This window comes from Sciurus vulgaris (genome assembly GCF_902686455.1).
Source record: "Sciurus vulgaris genome assembly, chromosome: 1".
NCBI classification, from domain to species: Eukaryota; Metazoa; Chordata; class Mammalia; order Rodentia; family Sciuridae; genus Sciurus; species Sciurus vulgaris.
The window spans coordinates 10,685,217-10,710,067 of NC_136461.1; the positions used below are offsets into that span (position 1 = coordinate 10,685,217).

The window sequence follows — 24,851 nt, forward strand, 5'->3', positions numbered from 1 at the left end:
TGAAATAAGACCCAGGGAAATGTCCCCAAAAGCAGAGTCTCTATAAGGAAGAACAAAGCGCCAGAGCACAGCGAGGGGGGAACAGACCAGAGAGCCCCACATTCGCCTGAGGGTTAGCTGTTAAGACTAGATGATGCAGAGAGAGTGAGCCATTCTGAAATTCCACTCTGCATGCAGGTCCCAGCTGCCAAGAGGTCTAGCAGCCAAGCTTGTTGATCTAAGGGAGAAGCTGGTTTGTTTGTAGCCCCAAATCCCTGCAGATGGATGACTCTCAAGCGTGGGTGGTTCTGTCCCCCAGGGCACATTTGGCACTGTCTGAAGATATTTTTGGTTGGCATGACTCAGGATGCAGAGAGGGATGCTACTGTATCTGGAGGGAGGGGCCTGGGCTGGGGCCAAAACACTGACAAGCATCAGGCAAGGCCCTCAGCGAAGGCGGACGGCCCACAAACAGCCAGAGGACGTGAGGTCGCAGGCCCCCGTCACTATCCAGGACTGGCGGCTGATGAAGAGCCATGTGGATCTATGACTTTCTGCCTCTTCTTCCACTGCTGGCCGCTGTCTCCAGGCTGGAAGCTGCTGGGGGCCTGGCTGCTGTCCGAGCGAAGGAGCAGGCCCCGCACAGGCGGCAGAATCCTCGGCCCAGGAGGCTAGGCCTCACTGCCTCCAGGATGCAGCAGCAGGTCTTGGGTGAGGCAGGGTGAGGGCCCCAGCCCCTTTAGGTCTTAAAGAAAGTTTTTTCCGGAGGAAATTAAAACAACCAGGAATCTGTTTGTAAATTCCTCTCTCTGAAACAGCGTTAGCAACCTGCAAAAACACGACCACAGCGAGTCTGAGTTCAGTTTTCACCTGAAGCAAGTAGGCCGGCGGGGTTTGGGGGTGCACTAAACCGGCCAGGGTGTGTGCGCACGCACGGTGCAGTGTGGTGCTGGGGACTGAACCTGGGGCCTCTCTCATGCTGCCCAGAGCTATGCTCCCAGCCCTGCTGTTTTTATTTGCCACAGTCTTGGAGAAGGTGCTGAGGCTGGCCTCAAACTAGCCATTCTCCTGCCTCAGCCTCCCAAATCGCTGGGATTACAGGCATGCACCCCGCCACCACATCTGGCCACCACATCTGTTCTTAAAACTTGCAGTTTTAAGAAAATGCAATATTTCAAAACTCAAAACTTCACAGAGTTCAAATCAGACCAAAAGCTTTGCATGAAGAAAGGTTGAAAGAAGACCAGGACCAGGAATCACATGCACAGCTGGGTCCTGGCTGTCCCCCCCCAGGTGGTCTCGGAGGGTGACCCGCCAGGGCCGTGGCGCCTACACCCAGCATCTTGGGAGGTGGCTGCCTGTCTCCCTGGCTCTGCTCGCTGCACTTGGGCCAGAACCTCCCTCGGCAGTGAGCAGGGGCCCTCACAGCCCCATCCAGGGCGCAGAACACCGGGCAGAGCAGGAGGGACCCAGGTGCACCCCCTGAGGCAGCCACATACTCTCGGCCCCTTGGAAGAAGCAACTGCTCCAAGTGGGGTTTCCATGGAGCAGGCCGCCCTCCCGCCTGTCTCACGGGGCCCTGATGCACCGCAGGGACATCATGATGCTCAAGGTCAAGAGTAAGACTATGCCATGGTGGGAGGGTGTGGAGCCACAACCAGCCCTCCGGGGCCACACTCTGACCACTGTGCCATCCCACCCTGGCAACGAGACAGCTGTCAGTGGGGACTCTCAGCCTGGGGCTCTCAGGAGGCAGGGTAGGTGGCTCTTGCAGGCCGGCACATCCCTTGTCAAGAGAATCAAAGCCCCCAGCTTGCAGCACACAGGGCCCGCCTGTCCTTTGCCTTTGGTTTGGTCCTGGTGTGCTGCCACGCATGCCCCGGAGAGTGCGCTGCCCTCCAGAGGGAGCTGGCACCCACCCTGAGCAGCAGGGACTGCAGGTCTTCAGAGTGAGCCCAGCCCTCGAGCACGCTGTCCAGGGTCTCGATGTACCAGGAGCCGCTGGAGGTGTCCCTCCAGGAGACGAAGCCTGCGGAGGGAAGGCTGAGCTCGGCACGGCCACCTCCAGACTGGACCCATCTGTGTGAGGCAGCAGCAGCCACGTCCCCGTGGCCCTGTGCCACGGTGACTTTACTGCACCCTTGTGACCACCTCCTGAGCTTGGCTGAGACTGGTTTCCCAGCAAGGAAACCGAGGCTCTGAGAGTCCAATGACTCACCAGGGAGGAAGGTAGTATCTTGGTCCTTCCTTCCTCCTGTGCCCCACGACACACCAGCCCCGAGGTAGGATCACTATTCCCATTTTAAAGGTGAGGAGGCCAAGGCAGGGCTAGAGGGGCACGAGGCAGAGGCACACCAACCCAGTGACTGTGTGCCCCAGGCACCTTGCCCATCTCACCCTGAGCTGAGGCTCAGAGAGGTGAAGTTACCTGCTAAGGGTCACACAGGAATACTCCCCAGGGATGCACTCACCTGGGAAGGTCGAGTAGGACACAAGGATGTCACTGGGTGTGGGCAAACTCGACGCCGCGTCCAGCTGGTCAGACGTCCTTGGGCCTTCCCGGAAGGGGACGGCGTCTGGCTCAGGGTTGCTGCCAGAGACCCTGTCTCCAGAAGCGTGGGCCACCGTAAACCCGTGGTCTTTCTGCTCTGCAGGAAGCAGAAACAAACACCTGTCACTAAGACATGCAGAACTTCTTTTTTTTTGTTGTTTTTTTTGGTGGTGGTGCTGGGGATTTGAACCCGGGCCTTGTGCTTGCGAGGCAAGCACTCTACCAACTGAGCTGTATCCCCAGCCCCAACATGCAGAACTTCTTGACAAAGAAAAGCCCTGGCCCCGAAGGCGAAGCTGGTGAACTCTACTAAATACCCGAAGGACACCTGACACCAATCCTCAGACTTTTCCAAGAAATGAAGAAGAAAGACTTCCTAACTCATTCTCCGAGGTCAGCATTCCCTGATACTAAAGCCAGGTGCTGAGATCCCAGGATAAACTGCAGACTAATGTCCCCAAGCACATGGATGCCACGTTCCTCAACGCTTCAGCATCATATAAACAGAGCGTACACCATGGCCAGGCGGGAGCTACTCCTGGAATGCAAGGACGGCTGACACTGAGAACGGATCCACGTGACCCACATCCACAGGAAGGAGGGAAACCACGTGATCGTCTCACGGGGCACAGAAAAAGCATCTGACAGAACAACAACCCTTCATGATAAAAACACAACAAACTAGGGACAGAGGAAACTTCCTGAGTATAATAAAAGCCACGTGAGATCAGATAGAGGAAAGGGAGCCAGAGCGTGAGAAGACAGAGGGGGAAGTGCTGGGAAGTGACACTGGCCAGATGACATTGTTGTATTTTGTGCATGAACGAACACGGAAAAACAAATCCCACCACTATTATGCACAACTCTAACACACTAATTATAAAAAAGTGTAAAGAAAAAAAAAAAACCCACAACGTGAAAAACCCACAGTGAATGTCATACTCGATGGTGAGAGACTGAAAGCTTTTCCTCCAAAGTCAAGATCAAGGCAAGAATGACTGCTTTTGCCACTGCTATGCGACATGGTACTAGAAGCTCTGACCACAGCAATTACACAAGAAAAAGAAAAGGCATCCAAAGTAGAAACTATCTCTGTTCACAGATGGTTTGATCTAATTATATAGACAATCCTAAAGATCACACCACGCACACTGTTAGAACTGATCAAGATGGAATCAGCAAAGGAACAGGATACAAAGTCAACACACACACACACACACACACACACACACTTAAAATAAACTGTATACAAACAATGAACAATCAGGAAAGGAAATTAAGAAACCAATTCTAGCATCGAAACAAAAAGTTTGGAATTAACCAAGGAGGTAAAAGACCTGTACAATGAAAACAACAAAACACTGCTGAAAGAAATTAGAGACAGGGCTGGGGCTGTGGCTCAGGGGTAGAGCACTTGCCCAACATGCACGAAGCACTGGGTTCAATTCTCAGCACCACATAAAAATAAACAAGGTCCATCAACAACTAAAAAAAAAAATTATTAAAAACAGCATAAATAAATAGAAATACAACCCATGGTCATGGGTTAGGAAACAATATTGTTAGGACATCAATATGACTCAACACAGTTATAGATTAAATGCAATTCCCATCAAAAGCCCAATGTTGTTTTTGAGAAATTAAAAAAAAATCCTAAAATTCAAAAGAAATCTCAAGGGCTCCCAAAAAGTCAAAACAATCTTGGGCAGGGGGTAGGGGACATAAAACTGCAGAACTTCCAGAGTTCAAAACGTACTACAAAGTTCCAATAATCAAAAGATGTGGTGTTGGCATAAAGACAGACACACAGACCAGTGGACTAGAATGGAGAGCCCCAATATGGTCAAATGTTACTTCACAATAGTGCCAAGGTCTTTCAATGGGGGAAGGACAATATCAGCAAACATTGCTAGGAAAACTGGATAGCCACATGCAAAGGAATGAAGTTGGACCCTTCCTTAATATCATATACAAAAAAATTAAATCAGATCAAAGACCTAAATTTAAGACCTAAAACTATAAAACTCTTAGAAGAAAATATAGGGCAAAATCTAAAACCATGAGCTAAGTAAATCTCTTTTTTCTATGAAATATCCAGCCTCAGGTATTCAATTATAGTAACAGAAAACTGACTAACATGTTGGAGATACCATAGGATGGCCAAAGGAGACAGGGATGAGCAGAGAGACTGTGTGTGAAAGAGAGAGAGTCGACAGTGGGATCAAAGAGGGGTGTGTCAGGGAAAGGCGATAGGGAGGGTCATACAGGAATGCCAGCTGCCTCTCCACTCAGGTGTTGTCTTCACTCTGAAGTCTGATGTGCAGGCCTGGCCCACGGGGTTATGCACTGTATGCAAGGCTTGGTTCCTAGACAGCCTCATTAGTTCAAAACTCCCTATAAAGAAAGACTAATTCCCCACAGAATAAACACACAGCAGGAGGGCTCCCTCCACTCACAGAACCCACAGCCACTGGGGCACCCTGTGCCTGCTGCCGTCCTCTCGGCATGGTGTCTGAAACTCAAGAGGGGTCATCCCAGAACTGACAGCGGGCCTAATCAGGGCAGCCACCTGGCTTCCCTCAAGTGTGTCGCGTGTGTCAGGTTGTCACGCTGACTCCATACCCACTGTTCAGCCCTGGAGCTGAGCTACCCCTTTATGGAGGGGTGGGGTGGATAACATTGCAGGATTTTGAAATTATCTTAAATTATAACTGTTGAGTTTTAAAATAGCAACACGAAAGTCACCAAAAGCTGGGGCAGGGTTTCTGACGCACAGACACAGGTCACCCTGCCGAACACTGGGCACGAGGGCAGTTCTGTATTTCGGCTCTCGGCTGACGTGGCGCCACTGTGTGGCAACAGCACGGCCTGATGGGGGAAAGCGGACAGAAACTCCCCAGGGCAGGTCATTCACCTCGCTCAGCTCTGAAATCTTGCTGCTCCAGTGAGTTCTGATTTGTTTTTGTGGTGGGAGTCGGTAGTATTTCAAATTTTACTCTTAAATATTTTATACAGTCCTATTTCAAACTCAAATAATTAGAATCCATGTGAGATGAAACCAGACAGGTCTGTGGCAGGCTGGGGACACAGTGGTAGGGCCTGGCCTGCCCTGGGAGAGCCGACCACATGAGAAAGCCCTGTGGCCGGGAGGCCAGGGCTGAGAAGCACAGGCCAGCAAGCCCAGGGCCTGAGCGAGGGTGGGCCGGTGGGGGAAGACCCTGGAGCGGGTACAACTGGCCAGGGACAGGGCCCGGCCAGCAGGAGCCTGGGACACCCGGGAAGGGTGAGTCGCACGGGGGGCAGGAGGCACCGCATGCCAGACTGGGTGAGGGCACAGTGGCCTGGGCCAGGCCACCAAAGGCCCTGCAGACCCCACTGAGGGCTCCCAAGGGTGGCACCACAGACATGCCGAGGACAAAGGTCCTCCCTGCTGCGAGTGGTGTGGCTCCTGCACCGCCGAGAGCGGGCGTCCGGCTCATCCGTGGGATTCACAGGAGGCCACCAGCGTCACTCACAGCACACGACAGGTGAGGGCAAGGCCCCAGGAGCAGCAGCATTCTGTCCTCCTGTTACCACGGCTGAGGAACCGTGCCGATGACAGGAAGGGGCTCATAGGTGACACTGGGTCCTGGGGGGGCTGGGAGAGTCTGGTGTCCAGCTATTCAATGAACCAGGCACTGAGCGCCCACTAACGACGCACCAGACACCATCCCCCCTGCTGCGGCTTCCAGAGGTCAACTGGCCCCAGGTTGTGCAGCGAGGACTTAACGAAGTGTTCTCACCACTTGCCACCCAGCTGTGACTGCGACTTACTACAGTTCACATCAAACTGTAAGCTCCAGGGGCAGAGACCCGTCTTTATCACCTAATACGGAGCCTGGTGTAGTCAGTAGGTGCTCAATAAACACTTGATGAATCGTGTGACGGGGGCCTGACCTCTGGACACCCCGCCCCACCCTGCCAACATGTGACAGTGTGGGACAGTTGAAATCTCAAGGGTTCCATGCTACAGGCTGCAGCTGTGACCGTCCCCTGGGCAGGTGGGACAGCTCTGTGGGATGACGTGCCCGCTGCTCCAACAGGTCAGGCAAAGGTACAAGGAACTGACAGGCCTTTCAACTGCCTCAGCCCCTGGAGAGTCCAGGCAGAAGGGACGACCGGTCAGATTTCTAGGGTTCCCCACTATCACCATCATAACCAAGCCAGGAAAGCGGTTCTCCTCTCTTCTCTCTTTTTTAATTTTTTTTTTTTCGTCTGCTCATTTTGATTTTTGAGATGCGTCTCACTATATTGCCCAGGCTGGCTTCAAACTCCTGGGCTTCAAATGATCCTCCTGCCTTAGCCTCCCTCCTGAGTGGCAGGGACTACAGGTACTGCCACTGCACCCAGCTTCATTTTTATTAAAAAAGAAAAAAAAAAAAAAAAACAGGATAGAAGCCAGGCACAGTGGCACACGTCTGTAATCCCAGGTACCTGGATGGCCAAGGCAAGAGGATCACAAGTTGGAGGCCAGTATGGAAATTAGGAGACCCTGTCTCAAAATAAAGACTGGGGATGTAGTGGTAGAGCACCCTGGATTTAATCCCTGGTAGGAAAGAAGAAAGGGAGGGAGGAAGGGAGGGAGGGAGGAGGCAGAGCAGCGGAATACACCTGCAGTCCCAGCTACTGGGGAGGCGCAGGCAGGAGGACCATGTCAACACGTCAGATCAAGGCCGATCTAGCGAGATCCAGTCTTTAAAAATCAAGGAGGTGGAGAAGGACCCAAGCTGGCACGCTTGCTGTCTCTCCAGGTGACGCCTCGCCAGGCTGGGATGCAGCAGGCGCTCCCCAGGCGCCGCCTCCTGGGCCCTGCACTTCCTCACCTCCAGAACCACCAGCACACAAATCCTGCGCTCTGTAACCCGGGTTAGGTAACGGAAGGTGGACTAAGACACAGCACTAAGCAAAACTGCAAAACGTCCTCCCGGGTTTCTTAAGTCACCACGCCTTGGTCCTGGGGAATTCCCGCCCCAGGCTCTTCAGCTGGTCCCGTAGCTCAGCTGTGGCCTCGCGCTCTCTGAGACAGTGGAAATGGGGTCTTTCTAGGTAACGGAGGTCAGAGGAAAGACGACCAAGAAAACACAAAGACAGTGTCCACGCTCCCCACTGCCTTCTTTTAACCAAAATTCTGAAGTTGCCAACGTCACCAGAACCCGTGACGTGGCTATGGCGCCCTTTTCAGTGCGGACTAGCCTGGGCCTCCTCGGAGAGGTGGAAGCCCTGCCACTCTGCGACGGCGACCGTGTCTGGAGTGGCCCGTGGACACGGGGCGCTGCCGGACGGGAGGGGACCGGCGGAGGCTGCGCCCACGGGGGAGGCGCCGCTTACCCCCACCGCAGGCCTGGATGAAGAAGAGCTTGGGCTTCCCCCCCAGGCTGGGGCAGCTGGTCCCGTTGAAGACGCTCACAATCCTCTCGACGGACACAGAACGTCCGTCCGTGCCGTAGACAGCGCCCGGGAACTGGTAGTGGCTGGCCTAGAGGACCAAGAACCCTGGTTACAAAACCAAGACGCTGGCCCAGGAATCCAATGGCCTGTCAGAGGCTTTGTGGGGGCCACGCACTCAGAAGGTCACACTGGGGCTCCAGACTGACTGTGACAGAGCAGGTTGGTCCTGGAAGGGCCCTGAGCAGCGTCTGTCCCTGAAAAGGCCAGCTACTAAGAGTGCTGGCCAGCTGCTGCTAGACCAGAGGTTCCCAAAGTGTGTTCCCTGGACAGGCAGCGTCCACGTCACTCAGGGACTTTCAGGAAATGCAGATTCCCCGGCCCCACCCAGTGGTCCACAACCGGCAGCCTGGCCTTGCAGCCCCTCTGACACAGCTGATCGCGAGGACCGGCCAGCTCCGCTCCCACTCCCTGTGCACAGGACCACAGGGCGACCTGCCGAGGCTCGGGACACAGGTCCAAGGGGCTGAGGCTTCGCAGGCGCGCCCAGGCGACACCCCTGCTGCCACACTGAGTGCCGGGGACAGCACAAAGTTCTGACTGGGAGGATGCCGGGCCGGGCAGGGCAGGCCAGGGTGGTTTCCCGGAGAAGCCGAAATCCTGGCTTTTATGTGAAATGTGCCAGTTCTGAAAACACGGTGCAGCCACCGAGGGCCTCGAGGCCTCCAGGTGGTGACTCTTGGTCTGTCCACAGACGAGGACTCCCAGGACAGCCAGGGGCAGGGCTTGGCCACGTGAGCCAGCACAGCACTGGCCGAGCCCTGAGCACGTCCCAGGGCCCGAGTCCCGCCCAGCAGCAAGGGCCTGGACCTCGCGCAGAACAGGGGTGGAAGCTTCCAGAGAACAGCTGGGCCCTCCCTGGTGTCCAGCGGGCTCTGCTCAGAAGGCCGCCCCACCCAGGGGCACATCCAACTCCTCAGAGGACCCGAGGGCTGGGACTGCAGGAGGTGGACAGGGCTCCACAGTCCTTCTCTGCAGAGCCAAGGGTGCTGCGGACACGAGAAGGGGCAGGAGTGCCGCAGGGCCGCTCCGCGCAGCTCTGCCCTGTGCCTGACGGGGGAGCAGGGTCGGGACAGAGGCCTCCTACCTGGCAGCCATGAGAGAGGATGACCACCGCGCAGCAGTCCAGGGCACGGTGGTCCCGCCGGGCCAGCTGCACCAAAGCCTGGACCATGGCCTACAAGGGAGGGCTGAGGTGAGCCCGAGCGCCGACCACCAGGCAGCCCGCCCACCCACCAGGCAGCACCAGGGCCTGCGGAGGGCCCTGCCACCAAGGGCCAGTTCTGAGGAAACGGTCACCATGATCATCACGATGGCCCCATTCTTGGGGTAAAAGTGCCAAGCTTGGGCGCTGTTCTCTTAATCGCATGGCGGCCCTGCATGGGGACTCCCTGGATGGGGCAACTGAGGCCAGAGGTCACACAGCAGGCAGGCCAGCAGGCCACACGCCCTCCTGAGGGTAACCCTGGGCCACGCTCCCCATGGTTGTCCCCAGTCCGCTCCAGGGGTCCCCTGCAGAGCACTGCCCACACTCCCTGGCATCCCCACGGACAGTGACCAGGGATTGTACCTTGGCGGTCAGGTCGCACTTCACCTCCACGTTGAAATGCAGCGAGTGGAAACGGCGCCGCATCTTCTCACAGTCCACGTTGGAGCCCGAGCGGGCGCCGAGCCCCGACGTAGGGGAGAAGCTCACGTTGTTGATGATGAGGCAGTGGCCGCAGGGCTCGGCGCTCAGCACGTAGGCCTGCCCGCGGACAGGGCCACCGTGAGCACCGTCCGCTCCCTGGAGGAGGCGACCCCGCTCCTCCCTCGGGATGGACAGCGGGGCAATGGGCGAAGCCGTGGGCACCCCTCCCACTGCAGGCACCACCCGGGACTCGGGGGCAGAGAGGGACCGTGGGAGTGGCTGGGCACCAGCTGCCCCCACTGAGGGCCGTGGGCTCGGAACTCCATGCTCAGGGACGGGGACGCAGGCTTAGAAAGCCCACACCCCGCTGGGGCCCACCCAGGCCTCACACCGCAGCCGTGGCTCTCGCCCAGGGTGCCTGAGGGGCATGTGGCAGCTGTGTCCCCAGACTTGGCAGGGCCTGGCCTGGGGACACCTGAGGATGCCTCCTGGGCTGGGCCCTGTAACCCCCTGCCAGCAGCCTCTTCTTGTTCAGGGCACTTGCTGCTCCTTGGAAGCATCTTCCTTTGCCTGGCTTCTCTCCCCTGCCAGACTGAGGCCTCCCCAGGCCGGTGGCCCCCATCCCGGGGGCAGCACCCAGGAGCCACACAACAAATGAACAGGCGGCAATGAGAGCGCAAGCTTGGCACAGAGCAGGTGCCGTGCCCACGCTCACGCACGTCCCAATAGGTGGGACCTGACTTCACAGGGGTGAAGCAGACCCGCTCAACCCGCCAAGTCCAGGTCAGAGAGCCACAGAGGGCAGGCCAGCACCCATTCCCCACCTGGGCTGGGTCCCCAGGGCTCCCTGCAGGGAAGGGACAAGGCAGATGAGAGGGACAGGCCCCCAGTCTCATGAAGACTCACCAAATCTACGTTTCCCCTCAACCTGTCCCGAGCACCTGGAGAGAAGAGAGAGAGGGAAACGTGAATGTTGGGATCCACCAGGGAAAGGCCAAGGGAGACCCCACAAAACAGAAAGAGCAGAGACCCGGGGCCCCGGCAACGATGCCTAACACACAACCCTGACCCTCTGCAACCCCAGGTGTATCTCCAAGAGGCCTACTCATAAACAAAGCCACCACCCAACGACAAGCTGTGGGACACACAAACCGTGAGAACAGCCATGTAGCCCAAGACGGAACGAGCTACCCACACACGCAATGCCACAGGCGACCATAAGCCAGACGCTGTGCGCTGTGGACGGGGGTCCGGTTTACATGAAGTCCCACAACAGAAAGGGGTCAGATACGGTCCAGGCAGCAGATGCTCACTGCCTGCAGGGACCACAGGCCTGCCGCAGAGTAGGTCCTCCCATAAATAGTTACAGAAGAGTAAATGAGTAAAGATGACTCTGATTTCAGTTAGCAAGAGTTCAAGTGGCCGCCAGCCTGTAAGGTTCTGAGACTTCTTTCCCTCTTCATTATTACTGTCATTAGAGCGCTCTACCACTGAGCCACAACCCAGCTCCCATTCTTCCCTTTCGAAGCACGGAGGCCACAGAGCTGTCTGGGAGCTGCAGGGGTGCCCTGTTCCTCTTCTGATCCAGGGTCCCTGCTGGGAACTACACCCTCCCGGCTTAACAGCTGCACTGAGCAGCAGTCTTGGCTTTAAATTAGACATGGCCAGGCGGGCGTGGTAGCACACACCTGTAATCCCAGCGGCCCTGGAGGCTGAGACAGGAGGACCAAGAGTTCAAAGCCACCCTCAGCAAAAAGCAAGGCGGTAAGCAACTCAGTGTGACCCCGTCTCTAAATAAAATACAAAATAGGGCTGGGGTGTGGCTCAGTGGTCGAGTGCCCCTGAGTTCAAGCCTCAGTATGTATGTGTAAATAAATGCATGAATGAATAAATAAATAAATAAATAAGACATGGCCTGACCTAGCCCAAGGACACCTGTTAGTTCACGGGGTTCATTCTGAGAATGTGTACTCATTCCCAAATTCCCACTGCACCCCCAAAACATGTCCACTACTGAAGAATTCACTCGTTTCTGAATCCGCACTAAGGGCGCACAGAGCAGGCTCACAGGCTGCAGGCGCCTGGAGGGGCAAGTCAACACTGGGCATCAGAGGAGGGGTCCTCCAGGGCAGGCACTGCACTGGCACAGGGGAGGCCAGGACAGAAGACTCCGGCTAAGAGCAGCTTCTCCAAACTCATGTTTGGCAGACACGGGGGCGACACACGCCCGTGGCTAAGGGTAAAGTGTATCTACAACAGAATCACTTATGGCCCACGTCACTGGGCATGTGCGTGTCTCCAACAAAAGGAGGAGCCTCCGGGCCAGATGAAGGCTTCTTTCCTTTCCTCTCTTCTCTTCTCCCTCCACCTGCCACGCTCTCTTCTCTTTGCTGTACTAAGGACTGAACGCAGGCTGCTCTACACTGCACTACATTCCAAACTTTTCATTTTTCATTTTGAGACAGTGCCTTGCTAAGTTGCCCAGCGGCCTCAAAGTCACAATCCTCCTGCTTCAGACTCTGAGTGGTTGGGATTACAGGTGTGCACCACAATACCCAGCTACCATTTCTGATTTAAAATGACATGTGACTCCTCCTCTCTGCCACCCAGGAAAGGAAGGGTAGGTGCCAGAACTAGCCACTAGTGACCTCGCCGCTCAGCAGCCCCGGCATCCAGAAACCACAGAAGGAAGCGAGCTGACCGACCGGATCCAGGGCTCCTGCGTGAAGACCCTTCCCTGGGCTGCCTCACTCGTCCCTTGAGCTGTCCCTCCAGCAAGGAAGTGCTGTCGTTTATCCCTTCTGCCGGGGGATCAGAGGCCCAGGGAGCCTGAGTGGTGATGAGAGGCGGGCACAGCCACCAGCCAGGCAGCGCTGAAAAGCCAACTCTACTTTCAAGAAAATTCCAACCCAGGTAGGACGCGGCACAGAAAGTCATGGTGGTGTTTTATTTTTCTGTGTCAACTTGACTGGGCAACGAGGTGCCCAGGTGTTTGGTCAGACATTATTTCTGGGTGTGTCGGTGATGGTGCTTCTGGAGGAGGTCAGCCTGGATCAGTGGGCTGAGTGGAGCAGATGGCCCGGCCCAGCATGGTGGGCCTCACCCACTCACTGGGGGCCTGGGTGGAACAAAGAAGCAGAGGAAGGGAAATTTCGCTCTCTCCCTGCCTGCCTGCTGGAGCTGGGACATCACTCCTCTGCCGCCAGACTGGGACCGACGCTGTCACTGTGCTGGTTCTCAGGCTCTGGACTCAACCAGAACTACCTGACCAGCTCTTCTGCGTCTGCGGCTTGGCGACAGCAGGTCGTGGACTTAGCCTCCATAATCACAAGAGTCAATTCCTATGATAAATTTCTTTGTAGATATGGATGTACCCAGAGACTCTGGGTCCTGATTCTCAGGAGAACCCTGCCTGACACAGCCACCAACAGCTCTCCCAGCTCCCCGCTGCAGGAGGTCCTGGCCGGGACAAGCAGCTACACATGAGCCATCACATCTGAAGCTAAGAAAGCTCATTCCAGGGGCTGGGGACACAGCTCACTTGGTAGAGTACTTGCCTTACAAGCACTAAGGCCCTGGGTTCGATCCCCAGCACTGGGGGGGGGGGGGGGGGAGAAAAAGAAAGCTGCCCCCCTAAATGATAGAGAGAAAGCCACACTCTCTGGTGGGTCCTCCATGGCGGGACGTACAGAGACAAGAAAGAAGATGAACCATTAGCTCTTTGAGGCAGTAGATGGAATGAGTGGGATCACAGAGCCAGAGTGCCAAGGTTCAAATCCCAACTCTGCCATTTATCAGCTGTGTGACCCTGGGCAAGCTGCTCAAAGTCTCTGAGCCTCTGTTCTCCCCATCTGTATCCAGGAGGAGAGGAGCAGCTACCAGCCTCACAGCTGTGGCGAGTCCCCAACTGATGAGCACTCAGTGCTGACTTATTGAGAACTCAATAAAACTGAGCATGCCCACTTCTATTTTTTTTATTTTTTCCCCCTGTGGTGCTGGGGATGGAACCTAGGGCCGTGTGCATGTGAGGCAGGCACCCCACCGACTGAGCCATCTCCCCGCCCGCATGCCCACTTTTAAATCACTCGCACCCACACTCCAGAGTAGCAGGGGTACCAACCAGCACTCCGACATTTGGGGCCTGGCCACTCTGTTTTGGGCAGCTGTCCCATGCGTCACGGGATGTAGAGCAGCATCCCTGGCCCGTACCCACCCACCTTGGGCTGTAATGCCCAGATGCACCTCTAGGCGCTGCCGAACACCCTGGGGAGGGGGTCAGACGCACTGAGCGACAGCGCCCTTCCCGTACCAACTCGGTGAAGGCGCTGCCAAGTGCCGCCAGCGGCCCTGCTTCTGTCTGCCCAGGTTTTCCCACTCGTCCACAGAATGAAACCCACCCACGGAAACGTTCCTGGACAGTGCCCGTGAACCCACGCCCCGCACCTAAAGAGGACAGCTTGGCAGCATCCGGGGTCAGAGCCCAGCTCCCTCCCCACAAGCGGGAGATAACAGGGGTTGCCCTGCCCGCCGCTACCCAGCATCATGTTTGTTTCTTGAGGTTCGTTTTTTAGTGTTTTGGGGTTTGTTTTTTTGGTACTGGGGATGGAACCCCATGCTCTACCACTGGGCTCCATCCCAGCCCTTTCAATTTTATCATGAGACAAGGTCTCACTAAGTTGCCCAGACTGGACTCCAACTTATGATCCTCCTGCCTCAGCCTCCCAGTTGTGGGATTACAGGTGCCCAGCACCCGTCTGGCCATGGCATAGTACCTAGGAAAAAACGAGCAGGCACCATAAAGTGATATTCGTATTTACTATCACTGCTACCATCCGTCTACCCTTAGGGTTAGGCGCCTACTAGGAACAACTTCATAACAAACAAGAAACAAAAATGCCTTACGAAAGAACAGGACGCTTCGAGTGCAGGCGGTGGGTCCGGAATCACTCAAACTGACGCTTCTCAGAAATGGACAGCAACCAGGAGCTCTGTTCTGCCTGCCTCCTTTCCGACGGGGCCACATGCACAGGAACAATTCTAGAACCTCCCTTCACCACGTTTGCTGCTCTGCTTCAATGGTGTCTAAAACCACCATTGCTCAGGTCAGATGCCACTTTTCACGCACTTCATAGGAAAACGAGTGACACATCTAAAAGGGCAGTCACCGTTGGCAGGAACCTGGGGAACAGCCACCTCCACTCCCAGTTCATAAGTTACAAAACATGTTTTCGAAAGAAGCTGGGAGCATCTATCAGAAGGAATAACCCATGATTTCTCTTGAAGAGACATATTCCCTGTCAGAGGGAGAGACGTGCACATCCATAGCAGGAACAGCACCAATGTCCACCAGGAGGGGAGGGACAATGACACACGGTGGCCCGTATGGGGCTGCGGGAGAGCAGTGAGACACAAGCCGTGGGTCAGCACAGAGCAAACTGATCGATCCACAGCCCTGCCTCGGTGGCACCCGGAAGAGACGGCCATTTCAGGACGCCTGCCTGATCTCAGCCCCGTAAACTCTTCCTCTAAGACGAGGAGGGAGGCAAAGGTGTCAGAAGGGGCCGACAGCCAAGACCAGCACAGAGCAGCGATTCCAGACCCACGAAGTCAGGTGCTGAAGACTGGAGCCCCCCATAAACTCTGCAAAACCAGTTCCATTGGGACCTGTCAGCCAGGCCACGATGACCAAGAGTTGCCCTTGGTTGTTGGCTAAGGTAGCCAATTCAGAGCCCAGAGGTGACACGTGGGCGGGACCTAACAAGCTCCCTCCTTCCCCAGTAAAGGCTGGGACACCAAGAAGTGAGCTGTCGCCCTCCTCCGAGAGGACTCGCTCTCTCCCTGGGGTGCTTTTCCCCTTCCTCCACTTCTTCTAATAAACTCTGCTGTACTTTGACCAAGTCTTGTGTCTTGCTTGACATCCTCTCACGCAAAGACACAAGAGCTGAGAACACAGTGTGACCTCCAGGAAGCTCCTCCCTCAGGAATCATCTCGTCTCTACCGTCAGGGCTAGAGAGTGGTGCAGGAGGCCCAGGCAGCAATCCACTTCACTTACATTTCCACTTCACACCAGCTGTGTGAGTTGGGGACGATCATTTCTGAGTCTGTAATTCCACTTTGTTCAACAGTGAAATGGAAAAACCGCAGCACCTGCTTCACAAGAGTTGGCAGATTAGACTGAATCACTTACACAAGCGCAGCGAACAGGGCCCAGCAGACAGCAAGTGTGCACCATGCTGGCCCTGCTGTTGCTGTAACTGGCTCAGTGCCACCAGGAGTCCCCTAGCAACCATGAAAGAGGAAGCACATGCCAGGTGCAATGGTGCACACTGTAATCACAGCGAGGCAGAAGGCCAGGGCAGAGGATCCCAAGTTCAAGGCCAACCTGGGACACTGAATGAGTTCCTGTCTCAAAAGTATAAAACGGGCTGGGGAAACAGCTCCATGGAACAGTGCCCCTGGCAGGGGTGGCAGGGGACATGAAATATCCATGGAAGCAAAGCCCTGACAACAACCCGCACGGCCATCAACGGGAGGATGGCTAAATAAACTGGGCCATTCAGAACAGGAGCTGCCACCACCCGGCAGTAGAGAAGGAACTGCTGGCACGCACAGCACCCCGGCTGGATCCCACAGACACGAGGACAGAAGGAGCCGGACTTCAAATGCTCAGCGCGGGACTGCGCTTTTGTTGCAGTTCAAGCAAAAGGGACCAATGATGACAGAGACTGGAACAGCGACTGCCTCGGGCTGAGGAGTGAGACAGACTGGCAAGAGCAGAGTCTCCTAAGACACTGGCATATCCTGAACCATGACCAGCTGAGAGGCGGTTACCTGTGTGCACATAGGAAAAAAGTCTCCCAGCTGCACTCTGGGGATTCACGCACATTACTGGATGTAATCTTGTGACCCTAGGCAAATTATTCTGCCTCCCTGGGCCTGTTTCCCTACATACAATGTGTAATGATACTGCCCTGCAGGGCTGCTGGGAGGGAAGGAGGTCGGCGCACACACCATGCTGGGGCTTACTCCCAGCAAACAGAGGCCTTTCTCCTGCCACCAGCCACGGGCTAGTCCAAGCTACACGCCAGGACCCAAAAGCAAATCCAGAACAACAGCTGGACCTACACACTCTGATCAAAAACAGGGACACCTACAATACACCTCAGCACCTGCTCTTCAGAGAACTGGCTGCCAAAATTACATCTCCTGAAGACCTACTAGAATGTTCCACGTATGACAATACCATAACTGAATTCTGAACCTCGACCGACCCAGCTACCCAGTCACTCCCCAATGACTACACATCACGCCCACCCACCAACCACCTGCTCAGTACTCACAGGCCTCACTGAATCCTCCAGAACCAACGTCCACTGGCCTGGGCGTTTCTGGCCTGAGCGCAGCTGGCCGGAGCTCCTTGGGCCCCAGCACCACTGGGGTGAGGTTTCCTGGGGCTGGCTTCGCTGGGTCCAGCTTTATCGCGTGCAGCTCCTCTGGCACAAGGTCCAGGGATCTGATGGCCTCAGGATCTCGCTTCACCGCTTGTCGACTTGTTCGCAGGAATGAAGCCAACGTGTCCTGGCCCGTGTCCTCTAAGCAGGAGATGAACAAAGGAAGGGCCTGCCTCCCTCGGGTCTCCAGATCTGTGATCAGCTGCCTGGCCTGGTCCCGGCGAGACCCAGAGCCTGCCTGCTGTTTACAGAGAAAGATCAGACACGTGTTACCCGGACACCTTCACGTGGGCCTCAACCTGTCCCCATTTCCCACCTGGAAGTCTAGACAGTCCGGCAGGCAGGCAGAAACCGAGCTGCAGGTGAGCCCGCGCTCCTCCGCAGCCTGTGCTTATCTAGTCACACAGCATCTCAGAGACACCTGCTATAGGGACAGGGTCAGTCCTCGACGTGCAAACATTTAGTGGGGGTGCAGGGAGGCAAAGCACCAATGACACAACACGGGAGAGCCCATGGGCTTGTCAGGGTACAAGGGCAGCCAACTCAGTCCTGGGGGTCAGGGAAGGCCCCAGGAATGGAAGGCTTAGCTGAGACCCCAGGGAAAATGAAGAAGCGAACGGTGAACCCACAGAAACCTAAGGGGAGGAGTAGGCAGTGGGGAGCAAAAGACCTAGAACTCATCCTGAGAGATGGGGAGCGACCTAAGAGTGTTCACAAGAAAGTGCAGTGAGATCTGACTTTGAAAAAGTCAGGGTGAACAGGGAGCACAATGGAAAGGAGTGATCCACAGCCACCCCAGGAGGTGCCAAAGATGGCTGGAACAGAGAGAAATGAGAAGACAGGGTGGGAGGAGAATGGACAGGATGTAGGCACTGACTGGGCGGACTGTCAAGACTGACAGGGAGGGGCTGGGGCTGGGGCTCAGTGGTAGAGCGCCTGCCTGGCACGTGTCAGGCCCTGGGTTTGATCCTCAGCACTGCACATAAATAAATAAAATAAAAGATCCATTGACAACTAAAAAAAGTATTTAAAAAAAAAAAAAAAAAAAAAAAAAAGACAGGAAGCTGGGGAAGATCAGATGCTGGTTATCTGGTGCCCATTCTTGGAGACCTGGCACTGGACAAGTTCTTCAGGATCCAAAGGACAAAAAAAGTGGGCGGAGCCTCAAGATCCACGAGGATATGACGCCATCTTGTCCTCAAGATGCACTGTCCAAAATGACTTTCCATGGTGATGCAAATCTGCATCTGTGCTGCTCCACATGACAGCGATCAGACACCTGTGGCTGCTGAGTGCTTGGAGCACACAGCTGAGGAGCCCAACTTTTCATTTATTTCATTTTAATTACTCCAAATATACATTTAAATAGCCATATGTGGCTAATGACCTCCACGTCACTGGGAAGGTAGGTGTCTCTTGCAAAACAGGTACCTGCAAATAGATCATGGTGTCGAGACAGCTCTCAGCACTGCAGATGATGTTAAATGCACCATTTCATTTTCCTCCCCTCGATGACCTCAAAGGGCTAGGTTACAATTTCCCCACCTCACTCATGAGGGAAACGGAGTCGCAGACAGTTTTTTGTTTTAGTTGTTTTTGCTATTTATTAATACAGGTTGAGCAACCCTAATCTGAAAATCCAAAGTGCTCCAGAAATCTAAATTTTTGGAGCACCAACATGATGCCACAGTGGAAAATTTCATATCAAGAAACTTTACGTCATACACAAGGTTATGTAAAATATTATCTTAAAAATTATCTTTGGGAAAATAAACACCATCAGGCAATGTGTATAAGGTGTATATGACACATAAATGAACTTCATATTTAGATTTGGGATCCATCCCCAATGTACTTCATTATGTACATATAAGTATTTCCGAATTCCCCCAAATCCAAAATCCAAAGCCTTCTGGTCCTAAGCATGTTGGACCATGTAACAAAGCCAGGGTGTGGATCCAGATTCAACTGGGTCCAAAGCCTGTGTGCTTTCAGCCACACCAGGGATGGCAAAATGGCTACCCGTAGTTACCTGAAAAATTCTGAATTTGTTGCTAACATTTTAAGTCAGGGGAGAATGACAGAAACTGAGGTTCCCAGACTCTTTAAAAATGTGAAAGAGGTAGCAACACTCATCTAGAGATGAGGCAGAGGGCAGAGGTTACTCTAGTGCCCACCCTCTAGCTTGTTGTCCCTGTGCATGTGCAAGGACTAGCTAGGACCTCAAACCCTTTCCCTGCCCAGTTTGGACCACACAGAAAGTTCTCCTAAGACTTCTTTTAGTATTGGTAATTACCTGTATGACACTTTCTCCTATTAAAGACACTTTCCCAGGACCGGGCCAAACTCCTGGATGATATAAAAAATGGAGACTTGGCAAAGCAGCCCAGGACACCAGCCAGGGGCCTTATGCGGGCCATTAACACCCACCTCACCTCATGACAGGAAATACTCCTGTACCATCACAGGCCTGTAGTGAAAGGCAAACTGGACAAAAATGTGAAAGTGCTTTTTTGGAAAACCTCAAATGTTTGACTTTATTATTCCCTCCATCACCTGCATCAGGTCCTCTCATGTTGTGCTTTGGATGTGGTGCCCGCCTTGCCAAAAGCTCACATGTGAGACACTGCAAGGTTTGGAGGAGAAATGGTTGGGTATATAGCCTTAACCTAATCGGAGAAGATTCCTGATGGGATTAACTGAGTGGTAACAGCAGGCTGGGGGGTGTGGCTGGAGGAAGTGGTTCATTGGGGGCGTGGCTATTCGTATATATTTGTATTTGGTGAGTGGAGACAAGTTGTCCTTTCCGATCATCCAGTGAGCTGCTTCCCTCTGCACGCAAGATGTTCTGCCTCACCTGGCGCTCTGAGGAATGGAGCCTGCAGTGTCTGAAACCGTCAGCCCTCAAGTAAACTTTTCCTCCTCTATAATTGTGCTGGTGGGGTCTTTTAGTCACAGTAGGGAAAAAGCTAAAACATCTCATTTTCAAAAATCTCTTACAAGATATCCACTTAACATAAGGGCCTGGTCGCAGGGAGCAAGGACACTCTGTGCCTGGCACTACACTATTTCACATACACTATCTTACTTAGTCCTCGGGACGATATTACTGTCGCCCCATTTCTCAGAGGACAGTGACTCTATCTGGGAGGATGGATTCAGGGCCAGAAGTCTGACGCCAAAGTGGGAGTCCAGAACCCCCACGCTGCAGAATGAAATGCACACGCCTCCTTCCTCACAAGAAACGCAGGAGCAACGGGCATGCTGGCCGTGCAGGGCGTCCAACTGCTTAGCAGACACGCAACAAGAGGTGTTTGGGATTCTCTGGTTCCGCTGTAGGATTTTGTGGGCTCGATGTGGGGAGGGAAAACGGACTCGCCACAGGAGGTGGGTACCGTACGGTGCAACGCGGAGAAAGGAAGGCGGGAGCAGGGCTCTCAGGTGGCGGCTTCGCAGCCCTCCTGGCACATCCTCTTGGTTCCCACCTGCGCAGTGAAAGTCTGCGCCGCGCGGGGAGCAGAGGACGCAGACGAGCAGGGGCAGGGGCGTACCTGGATGTCCTCGATCATGTCGGGCGTGAAGAGCTCGCGATTCAGCAGAGCGTCCCAGAGCGGGGCCACCTGCAGCTCGCTCACCAGGCGCACCCGGCTCCGCCGCAGGAGCTGCCGGTCCGCTTCATCCATGGCGGGAAGAAGGCTGGACCCGGGAGCCCGTCGTCTTCCGGACCTCGGGGCCGCGCCCCGCGCCCCTTGCCCTCCGCAGGCCCCACCCCGACACCCGGGTCCCGCCCGCGCATCGCCCCGCGCCCGGGAGCCCGCCCCCGGACCGCCCCACAGTCACTTCCGGGCCGCTCGGCTCCGCCCCCAGCCCATCGCCCCGCCCCACAACCCGGCCCACGCCGCTGCTCCGCCCCCACGTCTCTCCGCCCTTGAGCCCTGGCCCCGCCCCACACCGCTGCTCCGCCCCTAGAACCCGCCCCTGAGTCCGGGCTTCCCTTCGGGGGCCCTCCCGCGGCACCCCCACCTCGTGCAGGTACCTTTAGCGATTTCGCACCTTCCCCTAGCCTGCCGAAGGCCTCTTTCCTCAGGCACGATGGAGACTCGGGGAGTCACATAGTAGCAAAAGGGACAGCCCCCCTGGAGCCCTATCTGTCCCGACTCATCCACCCCCTCCAGCATGTGGCTTCCCTCTAAGTGCCTGGCCAGAAGCCAATAAAACTAAATGCCCCTCCCCTCCCATTCTTCCCTGGTTCTCAGATCCCAACGCTTTGCTTTCCAAAGGCGTGTGTCTCATCGAACCAAGGCTACTTTTCAGTCTCCCATTCCCCTCTTCTCTCCCTCCCATCCTAGCACCTCCCACCAAGAAAAAAAAAAAAAAAAAAAACTGGCAGAAATCTAGACTTCTGAACGCTAATAGTTTTGTTCCGTTCATTTCCAAGTTTCAAAAATAATTGTTCTATTGAGCCTCTGCTAAATCGCCACCTTTGTGCTAGTCACTTTACATGCTCTATCTCACTTATCCCTGCCTGCAAGTCCTGCCAGGGAAAAAGTCTTTGCCCGATTTATAGATGTGGACGCTGGGGCTCAGGGAAGTGAAGTCAAAGACAGGCAGAGATATGAACTCAGACCCTAACCTTACTGTACACACACTTTTATACTGTGCTACTGAGTATTGAACCCAGGTGTACCACTGAGCTACATCCCCAGCCCTTTTTGTTTTGAGACAGGGTTGTTAAATTGTTCAGGCTGGCCTCAAACTTGAGATTGTCCACAGCCTCCTGAGTCTCTGAGACTATAGGCATGCACCACTACACTGGACTTGACTCTACCCACTTTAACCAAGAACCTACCTTGGAATATTTCAAAACAAAACTACAAATGTAAAGATCTGAATTTGCTTCATGATTCAAAAATCATGAAACACTTCATCCCATAGAATGAACATTCTGATAAACTGAGCAGTGGTGGTTGATTGTAGAGAAAAAAGATAAGGAAAGCAGAAAGAGGAAACAAAGCAGATCGGTTGTTTCAAAGTTATTTTCCTTGCACAGGTTAAAACAGAGGAGACTTATCATGTTGGCTAAAACTGGCTTGTTTGGGGATTTAACTATTATCTCTCTCTTTCCTGATTTCTCTGGTCATATAAACTGCCTGTCTTTGGCATGGTGACTGAATTTTGGCAAGAGAGACTATTTTGATCTGTTGGTGTTTAGTACGAAAGCTCAGTCCAAAACAATGGATTCCTCTAAGTTTGGCTTAACAAATGTGGTCACGGTAGCTCAGGGGCTGGGGTGTAGTTCAATGATGAGAGTGCTCGCCTAGCATGCAATTGAGAGCCTCAGTTCAGTCCCCAGCACTGGAGAAACCCCAAAACAGCTCCTTCCTTTCATTTATTTCACAAGTATTCGAGCCTGCAGGTGCCAAGGTCTGTGCAGAGGTGGAGAATATACAGGTGGACCATACTGAGAAAACCCTTTAAGGGCTGAGGATGTACCTCAGTGAAAGAGCCTTGCATAACTAAGGCCCTGAGTTCCATCTCCAGCACCACAAAAAACTCCTGCCCTCAGGAGCTTACATGCCAGCGGGGAGACAGATTATAATCGCAGAAGGATGGGAACCAGACCTCAGCAGATTCAGAGAAGACTTGATTCCCTCGCAGACTCGACGGTGCGGCACCGTTGAGGGCCCATTTTCCGGATGGGAAAATGGCCATCAGTTACAGAGGGGATTTTGGTTTTATAGGGTATGACGATGTAATCTTTGGAAGCTGTGTACGTGCAGCTTTGACCATCAGCGGCTAGTTGAACCGGTTAAAACTTTAATTTAGGAGGGTAGTTATAAAAAAGGTTGAAATTCATTGTTGTCTGGGGAGATGAGAGTTGGGATCCTGAGGGATGAGTAGTCAAATGTGACCCACTTGGTATTTAGGACTAATTTGCCATGGGGGAAGGTCAAGGTTTAGGACCCAGCATTCAGTGTCTGCCCCTTTTCCCCAGGGCCCACTATCAGGAAAGAATGCTCTGGGAGAGGTTTTAATGTTTGGCCAATTTTCTCCTCCCTCCTTCCAAAGCCACACCGTCCCTCCATTTTTCTTGGTGAGCTGTCTTATAGGAATATTGTTTTCCGTAACTCTTCACATATCATAAAACATAAACAAATAAAAGGTACGGATAGTGATAAATGCAAAGGACAGAAAACTAAGAACAGGGCAGGGAGATGTGAAGGCTTTCTTTGTACCCGCACGGGACCGCTGATGGTTCAGAGAAAGGTTACCTCATTCACCTGGGCCTCTATGCATCCTAGGGTGAGCTCCCTTACTGGTGAACAGGACTGGGAGTCGGGACTCAAGGACTTGGGTAGGTTCCTGCCCTTCTCTGGGCCTCAGCATACGGAGGAGTTAGACTAGAAAGGATCCCTACGGCCCCGACCAACTCTGACGCTCCAGGATTCTATGAATAGGGTTAAAGAGAACAGGGACCAGCTATCGCTTCCCCACCCTAGTAACCGTTGCTAGACGAGGGCCATCTCCTGGTAGGAGTGGAAACCCCGCCTTGAATCGGGGAGGTCTTCCTGGCATCCCGTAATGCATAGCGACTTGGCCTCGCTAGGAGGCACGTCTCGGTCTCTTTGGTCACGATCAACCCTTTGGATCCAGCCAAAGAGTGCGCCTCGTTCCTATAGCAACCGGGCCAGGTCCATGCGTCTACGGCGTGTGGCAAGGGTCAAAATATATTCGCCAAGGAGAGGCTCTACCTCCGGTCAGTCGGTGACTCTGGTGCACGGACCCTTTAAGTGTCACGTGCCTTCCCTCTGCCGGGTCCCCGCCTCTTTCCCCTCCCCTGCCCGGGGTGAGCGCTGGTGTGGACGGGAAGCTCCCGGCCCGGCGGAATAGCTGGAGTACGGACGCTGCAGCCGGTTGGGCCGGTGCCCTTTCCCGGTAACTCCTTCCCGGCGTGACGCGCGGAGCCGCGGACGCGGCGGGGCCGGGCAGGCTCAGGGATCTCCCGTCAGTTCCCTCTCGTTCCGGGTCCCCGCTGGGCCCGGGGGAAACCCGGAGCCGACAGGGCCCAGCCCAGGGCTCTCGGGGGCGGCGGGGGAGGGGGCCGCCTCCTGGAAGGTTGCGACCTGCGGCGGGAGCTCGAGGCCCGGCTGAGCCCTAGAGCGTGTCCCCGGGAGCCGCCGGCTGGTCCCGGGGATGCTGCCCCGAGGGCGGGCAGCCTACCTGTTGGGCAGGTGGCTCGCTGCCCTGAGGCCGGCACCGTGGAGCTCGAGACTGTCCGCCAAGAACTTCACAACCCCCGCCCCGCACCTCCAACCGAAGGGACCGGACTGACACAGTTGAATAAGGCAGTGCAGCACTGCGTGGCGGAACCAGTGACAGCACCGCCTCTGTCGACCCCGCTCGGTCCTTTACACGCCTTTAGTCCCCGTGACGATCCTTCCAGGTGGTGTTATCCATTCCCATTTTATGAGTAAGGACACAGGCTTAGCAAGTTTCGGTAACCCGTCCCGGGGAGGACGGTGGAGTCCGCTTCCCAAACCCAAGTGCTTACCCAGTAACCACATCGCCTTCACGTTCTTCTTTTCGCTTTAGGACACAGCGGAACAGGTTGTCTTTAGGAAGAAGCTGCTTTAGGATTTATTCGGCTTGCATGCAATTCTAAGCATTGGTCAGCAGGTGAATCAATTTTGTGAGGCCTCCCAGGCAGCGTTAGTCTTCCACTTGTCAAAAATTCACTGCCGTTAACTTCGCCCC

General features: G+C 54.6%; 2 protein-coding genes across 4 annotated transcripts in view; one reads left to right on the forward strand and one right to left on the reverse strand.

Moving 5' to 3' along the window:
- Window positions 1–547: 547 nt before the first annotated feature.
- On the reverse strand, window positions 548–20,921 carry CASP9 (caspase 9). Of its 2 annotated transcripts, none has more exons than XM_079143081.1 (9): window positions 20,648–20,920; window positions 16,986–17,337; window positions 10,551–10,585; window positions 9,585–9,761; window positions 9,102–9,191; window positions 7,898–8,045; window positions 2,451–2,627; window positions 1,899–2,008; window positions 548–807 (listed from the first exon to the last, which is right to left on the reverse strand). In XM_079143081.1, exons 1-9 carry the CDS (start codon window positions 20,777–20,779, stop codon window positions 658–660), a joined length of 1,371 nt encoding a protein of 456 aa, XP_078999207.1. In that variant the 5' UTR covers window positions 20,780–20,920; the 3' UTR covers window positions 548–657. The 2 variants fall into 2 exon arrangements, with proteins under 2 accessions (XP_078999207.1, XP_078999208.1); XM_079143082.1 differs by having other exon boundaries at window positions 555–807; window positions 2,451–2,650; window positions 20,648–20,921.
- A 2,954-nt stretch (window positions 20,922–23,875) lies between these two features.
- DNAJC16 (DnaJ heat shock protein family (Hsp40) member C16) overlaps window positions 23,876–24,851 on the forward strand; it is a 34,475-nt gene continuing 33,499 nt past the window's right edge. The window contains exon 1 of one of the 2 annotated variants that reach the window (XM_079140844.1): window positions 23,876–24,032. The gene's annotated coding sequence lies outside the window, so the exon portion shown is untranslated. The remainder of the gene's footprint in view (window positions 24,033–24,851) is intronic. The other variant, XM_079140845.1, reaches the window with a different exon arrangement.

Bases quoted from the DNA above. Each gene is read 5' to 3' on its own strand.
- CASP9 (XM_079143081.1), bottom strand. From the start codon at position 20,779: ATGGATGAAGCGGACCGGCAGCTCCTGCGGCGGAGCCGGGTGCGCCTG. The intron at 10,586-16,985 runs GTGAGTACTGAG...TCTTCTCTCCAG, and splicing joins TGGAGGATTCAGTGAGGCCT to GTGCTCGGGACAGGTTGAGG. The intron at 2,628-7,897 runs GTAAGCGGCGCC...TGCTTCCTGCAG, and splicing joins CATCCAGGCCTGCGGTGGGG to AGCAGAAAGACCACGGGTTT.